Genomic DNA, 11530 nt, shown 5'->3' on the forward strand with positions numbered 1-11530 from the left:
CTGAAGGACAAATTCAAGCCTTGAGTTGCAATACTTAAGGAAGCATTAAAAGAAGATGGAAAGAGTACACAGAGTCATTGTACCAAAAGGAATTGGCAGACACAGAATAATTTCATGAAACAACATATGAGCAAGAGACTGGTGATGAAGGAAGAAGTTCACGCTGCTCTGAAAGAACTGGCAAAAAACAAGGCCCCAAGAATTTATGGCATACCAATTGACATATTGACAAAGAGACACTGCCCTGGGTGTACTCACCAAGTTGTGCCAAGAAATCTGGAGGACAACCACCTGGCCAGCTGACTAGAAGAGATCTATATTAGTTTTCATTCCAAAGAAAGGTGACCCGATAGAGTGCAGAAATTATCAAACAGTATCATTGCTATGACATGGAAGCAAGATTCTGCTGAAGATTATCCAAAAACGACTGGAACAGCACATCAAAAGACAACTGCCGGAGTGCAGGCTGAGTTTAGAAGAGGCCAAAATACTAGGGATATTATAGCTAATGTTAGATGGATCTTGACTAAAAGCAGAGAGTACCAGAGGAATGTCTATCTGTGTTTCATTGACTGTGCAAAGAAAGGTATTTGACTGTGTGGATCACAACAAACTGTGGCTGACTCTGAGGAGAATGGGAATCCTGGAACACTTGGTTGTGCTTATGTGAAACCTATACTAGGACCAGGAGACAGTCGTGAGAACAGAGCAAGGAAACACTGCATGGTTCAAAATTGGGAAGAGTGTATACCTAGAAATGTGTCCTATCTCCATATCTTTTCAATCTATATATGGAACAGATTATCAGGGAGGCGGGGCTCTATGAGGAGAAATGTGGTATCAGGATAGGAGGTAGACTCATCATGAATCTGTGTTATACAGATGACACAACCCTGCTTGCTGAAACTGCAGAAGACCTGAAGCACTTGCTGCAGAGGGTCAAGGACTGGAGCCTTCAATATGGATGGAAGCTCAACATCAAAAAAATAAAGATACTCACCACTGGGTCAATTGGCAGCATCATGATAGATGGTGAAGAGATTGAGATTATTGACAGCATCAGTTTGCTTGGGTCCACAATCAACATTCTTGGTACCAGCATCCCAGAAATTAAAGGACAAATTTCATTGGGAAACTCTGCTGTCAAAGACCTCTCCAAAGTACTGAAAAGCAATGATGTCTGTCTGGAGACTAAAGTGTGCCTGATACAAGCATTGACCTTTGCAATTTACTTGTTATGCACTGGAAAGCTGGACAATGACTAGGGATTATAGAAGGAGAATTGATGCCTTTGAACTGTGGTGCTGGAGAAGAATATTGAATATACACTAGTCTGCTAAGAGAACAAACAAGTTCATTCTGAAGAGGGTGAGGCCAGGCAGCTTCTTGGAGGCAAGGATTCTGAGGCTTCGTTTGACTTTGGACATGCTGCAAGGCAGGATCAGTCCTTGGAAAAGGATGTTAGGCTTGGGAGGGTGGAGGGACAGTGTAAAAGAGGAAGATTCTCGATAAGATGGATTGATTCAGTGACTGGGGTAATGGGGGTAGGTATATCAGAGACAATAAGATTGGCACAGGATAGAGCAGGGTTTAGGGCTGTTGTACTTAAGGCGACTATGAGTCAGAGGAGATTTGACGACATAACAACAACAACATGCTTAAGCTGTCCAAATGACTGCCCCGTTAAAGACCAGTTCCCAGCCTTCCTTGCACGCTAGATGTTGTTTCATGACTCAATTTAGGCCAAGAAAAAGTGAACAAAAGTGTTGTTTACCACTTCTAAGGTAAAATCAAAAGGAGTAAGTCTTTCTAATTCTATTATGTGAAAATCAGGATATATCTCAATCTTATTTAAGCCACTTTAGCATTTCTTCATTACATGATCTTGGACTGTAACACACTTAGTCTTGTTTTTTTAGGGTTTGTATTTTTTTATTTTAATTTTTAATATGAGAATAATACCTAGCAGGTATTTTTGTAAAGAAAAGTATGAAGCTGGAGCAAAAATAGCAACGTATTCAGACTTGGGCAGCTTCCTTTGTGGCTGATTGATCTTAAATTATATCTGAGCAGAAGTGAAAGTGAGACACCTGGGGTGACTGCCTTATGCCAAGTTCAGTAACAGTCAAGATGAGGCACTACAGTACACCTCCACTCACCTGTACCCATGGTTCTGAGGTCAGTGGGATAATCAAACAAAATAGTCAAACTTCTTAGTGCTGATGGCAGGGAAGAGTGTGGACAAGTATTTAGGAAAAGGAATTGGATAAAATCTGTAGGAAGGAGAATGAGATTAAAATTCTATTCCTTACCTCAACACAAAATTTTTGTTTAGTATCCATCCTTATTGCTGTTTTGTGTAGTTAGATCTGTTTTGGGACTCTATTGAAGTGCTGAGTTCAGTATTAAGGCCAAGAGAAGAGGGACATTTGGGATACCTGCTACAGCAAGCTGACCAGTAGATGCTGCACCTAAGGGTGGGACCAGGTCTGTAGTGGTAACAGGTGGTAGTGTCAGCCACACCTAGATACTAAACCAAGTAATTAAATGTTGGGAAATGTCCGTTTTCACATACAGGGGCAAAACCAAACTCATGTCGTAATTTCTTAATTACAATCACTAGAAATCTTATGCTGCTCTCACGGGAGCGCTTGTGTCCAAGTAGGTAGGGAGTTGGGCTGCCAATCCAAAGGAACAGAAGTTCGAAAGTACCAGCAGCTCCCATGTGATTTGTAGCCTTGGAAAACCTGCTTGCAGGTCGAGTAGGAGCCAGTTCCAACTCAGTGAAAATGGATTTTTTTAGTTTTTTTAATCTTATGAAAAATAACTGGCACATGTTTTTATTAATATTGCATTTCAAAACTCAGGTATCACCAAGGAGTTTGGGGCACAGGGAGCTTTGGTGGAGCAGCCTGTAGTAAACTGCACCTGTGGCTCCCAGGGAGAAAGATGAACAGATCCCTCCAGTTGCAATTTACAGTGTTGGGAAACCCAGTGGACAATCACTAATAAGTCAGAACCAATATGACAATGTTGTTGTTGTTGTTGTTGTTGTTGTTAAGTGCCGTCGAGTCGCAGGCGACTCAAAGCGACCCTATGAAGGAGAGTCCTCAACGCTTGGGTGTCTCTCATCCTCTCTCCAGGTTCATAGGGTTTCCGAAGGCAAGCTATTATGGAAGTGGATGCCACTCCTCCTTCTAAAATATGACAATAGGATATGAGAATTTGAGTTTTTGAAGTATCAACCTCTTATAATCAGAATTTTGTCAGCACTTACCCCATTTTATTTTGGTCCTGGTTCTCCATGTTGAGAAACTTCTGAATCTGGATTAGGGGTCTTGACTTTTAATCTGGTGGGGGAGAAAAGCAATTCAGAGTCCAAAAACATTTACCTTTATTAACCTGTAAAACATCTAAATATTTTTGCTACTGGTAAAGCCTTTAGTGTTAGTTTCTCTGATTGAAGTAGCTCAGATGCTACTTTTCAGATTAAAACATTTTCAGACAAAAATGCTGAAACTTGGGCTTTTTATGAAGGTGAGGTGCCCCAACGCATTCATGATTTTGGCTAAGTAGTGAGCTGGAATACAAAGAGTTAAGTAGTGATACTGACTGAAATAAACATTGATTCACTATTTACTTGGGGCTAGGTACTATGCCGAGTACACTGGAATGAGTAATCAAGAATTTTTACTCAAAATGACTTTTCGTTGGCTGTTCTCAAGCTTCCTTTTCCAGTGTGATCCTCTGCATGAAATAGTTTGCCTTTATTGGATAAATTATTTTTTACTCAAGAATTTGGTAAATTCACCATTCTATGAATGAAAATACTATGAAATTTTGGGCAGAGAGCCCAAGAATTGTCTAAAAATAGAAATCTTGAAATTCCTTGATGCTTCCAGGGACACTGGCTCAATAATCTGGAAAAACGAACTGTGTTAGTACTTGTGTAGTGTGAAATAATGCTTTTCTTAAAAACAAAGTGTTAGTGGGATGTGGGGAAAACATTTTTGAGGATAAATGGACAAAGCACTAAAAACGGATTTCAGTTCCTTCAAACCACTAACAGTCAACCAAATAGCATAGTGAAAGGATATAGGGGAAACTTCCCAAAATAAAAGGAATCTGAGGGAAATCCTGGAACTGTGTGTGGAGGGGAGGAGTGAGGAGCAGAGTTGGGGAAGGGAAAACTTACAACAGGATGAAAGAATGAGTAAGTGTCTTTGTTTTAGTTAAGTAAGGTTGGGATGAGTGAGAACCATCCATAGCTGACCCTTCAGGGGGTTTTCAGAGGCAGTAAATAGCACGGGAAGAGAATGCCCTGCTTTCTCTCATCGTGGATTCAAAATATGTACCTTTGGGCTGGAAACGAAATTCCTTATCATTAAGGTACTCCTTCCAACTCCTCACTTTAAGATCAGGGAAGCTGAGACACTAAGTGAACTCGGACTTTCCAACTCTAGAAGCCTTTCCACCGCGCGCTCTGGCCCGGCGCCCCTGCCCCGCGCACATTTCACGCCCCCAGACCCCGAGCTGCAGGCCTGTAGGGGGTCTCACCTGCTTCTCTAGGCCGAGGCCGAGGGAGGAGGCCAGGGTTGGGCTCTCCGTGCTGCCCCGCGCGGGCGACCGGGAAGGTCTGAGGCCCCGGGGCAGGAGCGCGGGGCCGCCCGCCAGCCCGTGTGCCCACCCACCCCGAGTGCCCCACCGCCACCGCTCCCGCTCCCGCGCTCCCGCCGCCCTGCTCCGCTGCCGCACGGCCTCTCCCGCCGGTTCCTCACCCGCCCGCCGCGTGGCATCTGTTGCCATGGCGATGCGGTCGGAACTCGGGGTGGGGTGGAGGTGGAGGTGAGGGACCCAGAGGAAGGCAAAGGCGCGGGCGGACTCGCGGGTCTTGGCTGCGGTAACGTGAACCACTGCAGGCGCGACCTGGAGGAGCCTCCCGGGAGCCTGAACCCGTGTCCGCCGTTCACCAGGAGCCAAGGCAATGCATGCTGCATGAACGACCGAAATAACGAGGAAAAAGTAAAAATGACACCCAAAGTCCTTGGCCTTCTTTCCCCCCACGAGAAACTGAAAGAGGAGGAAAGACCCTAGGTGGAATGAGCTGCTGAAACGCCCCTCGGCGCCCCAGGCCGGCGCTCTCACTGCCCGGCCGTCCGCAGGCCTCGCCCGACTGCAGCTTGTGTACCTTTCTCCCCCACAAGGCACATTAGTCCGCTTGATGGTGGAGCCTCTGTGTGTCTCCTTTTCAAAGAGGGAAAAAGCTCCTCAACTGAAGGAACTGGACTGGAACCCAGAGTTACTGATTCCAAATTCTGTCCATCAAATTCCAAGAATAATTGATGACAGAAGCTCTGTCGCTGTCCTGATTTCGTGTTTCATAAAGGAAATGACAGGAAAGGATGTGATATTCTGTATAGCTTGAGACTTTTTTTAAAAAGCTTGAGACTTTTTAAATTATAACTTTTGCTGCTAAAAATATGCACAACAGAACAGTTCTACTTGTACAGTTCAATGACATTGATTTACTTGTGTGTAAAATCTCAGCCTCTTGATTTGTGCCCCCTATATTAACATAAACTCATTGCTCTCTTAAGTTCTCTATCCTGACCAGTTTTTGCCAGTTTGATTTGGCTTACATCATTCTTTAAAAGACTACAAGCGTCCAGAAAGACGTTCTTTACTGATTAATGTTCTTAATAGAAGACTTAAATATTTGAGTTTTGTATTTGAAAAATTTATTTTATAAAAATTTATTTTTGTGATTTGAACGAAAGTTTAAAAAAGCACGTTGGTTTTTCATGAAGTCATTCATATACATCTTGGGTTTTGTTATTTTTTAAAATTTTCTTTTCTATTGGTTGTCACACAAAATTCATGGACATTGTGTATACACTTTCTTTCATTCGCTTTGTTCCATACAATCATTCCTATGTATTATGTTTTATAAAATTAATCACCATTGGACTAGTTCCACCATTACTATTTTCTTTTTTCAGATCTCTGCCTGATCTTTCCCATATCCTTTATCCCTTCCCTGGACCAACCAAATTGTGCAACCCTATGATTTTGCCCCTACCCATCCTCACCCTTCTGAAACCATCCCTTTCCCCCTTGGGTCCCAATAGATGTTTTACTAGTTATCCTTCTAGTTTTAAAACAATGGTCTTATGCGGTATTTGTCCTTATGAGACTGGTTAGTGTACTCAGCATAATGCTTTCCAGTCTTTCCCAAGTTGCATAGTATTTTTTAAACCATTGCTCCTGAGTGCTGCATAGTATTCCACTGTGTGAATGTACCACAATGTTGCAAATCCATTCAGTTGTGGTTGGACATTTGGGTTGTTTCTATGTTCTTAAAATGGTGAAAAATGCTACAAAGAGCATTTGTGTTCAAATGTCTATTTGTGTCTCAGTTCTCATTTCCTTGGGATATATTCCTAGTAGTCCTACAGCTGGGTTATATAGAGTTTCTATGTTCAACTTTATGAGGAAATGCCAAAATGCCTTCTAGAGTGGCTGCGACATTTTGCAACCCCACCAACAGTGTATGATAGTTCCCACCTTTCCACATCCTCTCCATTTATTGCTTGCTGCCCTGATAAACTTTGCCACTGCTACTGCAGTGAGATGATATCTCATTGTAGTTTTGATTTACATCTCTCTTATTGCCAATGATTTTGAGCATTTCTTCATGTGTCTGTTGGCCGTCTAAATGTCTTCATCTGTGAAGTCTTTCCATGTCTTTTGCCCATTTTGTAATTGGATTACCAGTGTTTTTCTTCTTGAGGCCAAGTAGTATTCTGTAAACTTTTGTTATGAGACCCTTATATGAGGTGATATTGCCAAATGTTTTTTCCCCAGTCAGTAGGTTTTCTTTTCATCCTGATAGGAAAAGTTTTTAATGAGCACAGGGGTTTAATCTTTAGAAAGTCCAGTTCATCAGTTTTATCCGCTCCACTTTGTGGATTTCTGGCTGTTTTCATCAGTCTCTTTATACTATAGACAGGCCTTTAATCTTGGTCCCATTGAGTATCTTTTAAACTTTATGGTTTGGGGCTATACTCCCAGGTCTCTGATCCACTTTGAGTTCATTTTTTTTTGGATGAGATGCAGATCCTGTTTTGGTTTTCTGTGGATAGCAATCCTGTTTGTTGTTTATTGTTTGTTTGTTTTTCATTTTAGTGTGTGTATCATCGAATTGGATCATACTGGACAGGAGGAGATTGCCTCTCCTTCTCCAGTAGAGCATCTGATGGATTCGAACCACTTGCCTCAGGGACTACAGTGCAGCTTTTTGCCAGTAGGCGACCAGACTCCCTTACCAATCTTGTTTTGCCAACACCATTTATTGGAGAGGTTGTCATTTCCCCATTTGATAGGTTTTATTTCTTTATTGAATGTTAGTTGACGATAGATAGGCCCATTTCTGGGTTCTCGGTTCTATTCCATTGGTCTGTGTGCCTGTTATTGTGGCAGTACCATGCATGCTGTTTTGGTTACTACCCATGTGTTTTGAGATCAGGGAGTGCTATGCCTCCTACTACATTTTTGTTTTTCAGAAATGATTTGCTTATTAGGGAGTCTCTTTCTTCTCCAAATAAACTTGACAATTTCTTTTTCCATCAACTTGAAAAATGAATTTGGTATCTGTATTGGGATTGCATTGAATGTGTAGACTGCTTCTAGTAAGATTGTATTTTGCACTATATTGAGTCTTCTTACTCATAAACAGGGCACTTAAATTGTTCTATTTAAGTCTTTTACTATATCTTGTGAAATTGTTCTGTAGTTTTCTTTGTACAGGTATTTTGTGTCTCTAGTTAGGTTTATTCCCAAGTATCTCAATTTGTGGTTGACTATTATAAATGGTATTTCTTTCTTGGTTTCCTTCTCTGAGTTCTCTTTTTTACTGTAGAGGAATCCCATCGACTGTTGGATATTGATCTTGTATCTTGCCCCCTACTAAATTGGTCGACTAGCTCTAACGGGTTTTTTTGTCGAGTCCTTGGGGTTTTCTTTGTACACAACCATATCATCTGCATACAGCAATAGTTTAACCATCTCTTTGCCAATCTGGAGGCCTTTTATTTCCTTCTATTATTGTATTGCTCTAGCAAGTACTTCCGATACAATATTGAATAGAAGTGGTGACAGTTGTCATCCTTGTCTGGCCCTTGTTTGCAAGGAAAAGACTTTGTCCATTGAGAATGATGTTGGCTCTTGCTCTTTCACTTTGTTGAGGAAATTTCCTTCTATTCCTATTTTGCTGAGCATCTTAATCTGAAAGGGGTGCTAGATTTTGTCAAATGTCCTTTCTGCATTAATTTCTAAGATCATAGAGGCTTTTGTTATTTGCTTTGTTAATTTGATGAAGTACGGTGATTGTCTTTCTTAGGTTGAACCATCCTTGCATACCTATTATGAATCCCACTTGTCATGATGATTTTTTTTTTAGTGTGCTGTTGGCTAAGATTTTATTAAGGATTTTTGCATCTATGTCTATGAGAGATACTGGTCTGTAGTTTTCTTTTTTGGTCATGTCTTTGGTATTAGGGTTATGCTTGCTTCATAGAATGTCTCTGTAAGTGTTCCTTCTTTTTTTCTGTTTTTTGAAATAATTTAAGTAGAATTGGTGACAGATCTTCTCTGAATGTTTGATATAATCCAGGCATGAAGCCATCTTGTCCAGGATACTTTTTGTGGAGGAGTATACTTATGACCTGAACAACTTATTCTTTTGTGATGAGTCTGTTCAAGTGTTTTACCTCTGTCCTTGTCAATCTGGGTAGGGGATGAGTTTCAAGGAATTTGTCTATTTCCTCTAGGTTTTTAAACTTATCAGAGCTTTTCATAATATTCTAATATTATAGATTTAATTTCATCTGGTTCTGTTGTGATGTCACCTCAATCATTAATTAGTTATTTGTTTCTTCTCCTTTTTTTCTTTTGTTAAGTTTGCCAGTGGCTTGTCAATTTTATTGATCCTTTAAAAAAAAAACCAGCTCCTAGTTTTATTGATGGTTTGAATTATTTTTCTGTATTCTCTCTCACTGATTTCAGTTCTTGTTCTTATAATTTCCTTTCTTCTAGAGGCTCTGTGGTTAGATGTTATTTTTCTATTTGATGAAGGGGTTGAGTAAGATCATTAATTTTGTTTTGCTTTATTTTGTTTTAATATATGTTTGCTTATTGCTATGAACTCTATGAACTACCCCCTGAGGACTGCCAGAACTACATCTCAAAGGTTTTGGTACATTGAATTTTCATTTTCATTTATTTCAAGGAACGTTTTTTTTATTTCATTCTTTTTTCTTCTATAACCCAATTTGTTCTAACAGGGTGTTATTTAGCCTCCATGTTGGTGGTTTTGTAAGCTTTATCCTCTTGTGGTTAATTTCTAGATTTATGGCATTGTGGTCTAAGAAGATACTTATATTATTTTTATGGTTTTTAATTTGTTGAAACTTGCTTTGTGTCTTAATATGTGATCAATTCTGGAGAATGTACCATGTGCACTTGAGAAGAAAGTGAATTGAATTTTAGTTGGGTACAGTACTCACAATACATCCACAAGGTCATGATGGATGAATGTGTAGTCTAGATCTTCTGCAACGTTATTAAGTTTCTTTTGAGTTGACCTATCCTTTGATGAAAGCAGCATGTCAAAGTCTCCTACCAGTTTGTGGTGCTGTCTATTTTTCTCTTCAATTCTGTTAACTGCTTTATGTGTTTTGCAGGTCTATCATTTGGTGCATAGATGTTGATCAAGGTTATATCTTCTTGAATTACTGTGTCTTTCATCATTTTATAGTACCGTTCCTTATCTTTATGGTGGATTTCATTCTGAAGTTGATTTTATCAGAGATTAGTATTGCCACTCCTGCTTTTTTGGTGGATACTATTTGCTTGGTATATTTTTTCCAGCCTTTGATTTTGAGTCTATCTTTCTCTTCATTTCTTAGATGTGTCCCTTGTAGGCAACATATTGATGAGCTTTGATTTTTTTTATCCATTCTGTTATTAATTTTCTCTTGATTAAGCCTTTTAGTCCATCCATATTAAGCATAATTATTGACAGGCCAGGGTTTTTTTTTAAACTTTTAAAAATTAATTTTAATGAAAGTTTACAGAGACTTAGGGTTTTCATTCATTCATTGTTGCACTTTTCTTCCTGCCTATCCCCTCCTTCCCAATTTGCACTTCTCTTTGAAAAGTAATAGAAAAATTCTTTCATTGTTATATAATTCCTTCCCCAAGCCCACTCCACTGTGCAGCCTTCATTCTGAACTCATGTCATGACAATAATACCTGATCATATATCCCTTTTAAACAGTTCTCTCCTTCATCTGTTTCAATCCAGTGTACATTGTTTATCCCCTCTTTCTCAGTCTTCCCTCAACTTTGATGTCAGTTCCGTTTTACAACAGTGGCCCTATGTAATATTTGTCCTTTCATGACTGAGATATTTCACTAAGCATAATGTCCTCCAGGGTCACCCATTTTGTATAATATTTCATGAGTTCCTTATTTTTAAATGAAGCATAGTATTCCATTGTGTGAATATACCACAGCTTCTCTATCCGTTCTTTTGTTGATGAGCTCTTGGGTTGTTTCCAACTCTTTGCTATTATAAACAAAGCAGCAATAAACATGAGTGTGCATAAATCTGTTTAGGTGGCAGTTATAGTTCCTTTAAGGTTTATTTCCAGTAGTGGAATTGCTGGGTCAAACAGTATTTCTATTTTCAACGTTTTTGCCTTTCATAGTGGTTGCACCATTTTACACTCCCACCAACAGTAAATAATGGTTCCAGTTTCTCCACAACCTCACGAGCATTTGATGTTTGCTGTTGTGTAAAATTTTGCTATTCTGATTGAGATGAGATGCTATCTCATAGTTGTTTTGATTTGCATCTCTCTTAGAGCTAGGAATTTTGAACATTTCTTCATGTGTTTATTGGCCATCTGAATGTCTTCTTTGGTGAAGTGTCTGTTCATATCCTGTGCCCATTTTTCAATTGGGTTGTTCACCTTTATTTTGTTGTGTTGCTCAATTACTTTATAAATTCTAGATATCAGTCCCTTGTCTGACATGTCATTACCAAATATTTTTTCCCAATCTGTTGCTTCCCATTTCACCTTGTTGGAGAAGTTTTTGGATATGCATAGGGATTTGATTCTTAGAAGGTCCCGTTAATCTATTTTATCCTCTCCTGGTTGTAGATTTTCCAGGATGCTTGGAAGACTTAGGATTTCTAAGCTTTTCTCTAATGAAGTTTATAGATCTTGGTTTTAGTTCTAGGTCCATGATCCATTTTGAGTTGGTTTTTGTGTATGGAGTGAGTTGTCGATCTTGCTTGAGTTTTCTGCAGATAGTTTTCCAGTTTTGCCAACACCATTTGTTAAAAATGTTGTCATTTCCCCATTTAACTGATTTAATCTCCTTGTCAAAAATCAATTGGCCGTAGGTAGATGGACTGATTTCTGGATTCTCGATTCTGTGTCTGTCATTGTACCAGTACCATGCT

At 39.7% G+C, this 11530-nt stretch overlaps 1 protein-coding gene and 1 pseudogene across 1 annotated transcript in view; both read right to left on the bottom strand.

Annotated features, from left to right (window-relative positions):
- CCDC67 (coiled-coil domain containing 67) overlaps positions 1–3353 on the bottom strand; it is a 141089-nt gene extending 137736 nt beyond the window's left edge. The window contains exon 1 of the mRNA XM_006897180.1: positions 3278–3353. Coding sequence (XP_006897242.1) covers positions 3278–3306 — 29 coding nt within the window. The 5' untranslated portion in view covers positions 3307–3353. The remainder of the gene's footprint in view (positions 1–3277) is intronic.
- Positions 3354–4434: 1081 nt separating this feature from the next.
- LOC102867368 overlaps positions 4435–11530 on the bottom strand; it is a 43287-nt pseudogene continuing 36191 nt past the window's right edge.

Source organism: Elephantulus edwardii, unplaced genomic scaffold (assembly GCF_000299155.1).
Source record: "Elephantulus edwardii isolate Elephantulus edwardi_28Jun2011 unplaced genomic scaffold, EleEdw1.0 scaffold00203, whole genome shotgun sequence".
In the NCBI taxonomy this organism is placed as follows: Eukaryota; Metazoa; Chordata; class Mammalia; order Macroscelidea; family Macroscelididae; genus Elephantulus; species Elephantulus edwardii.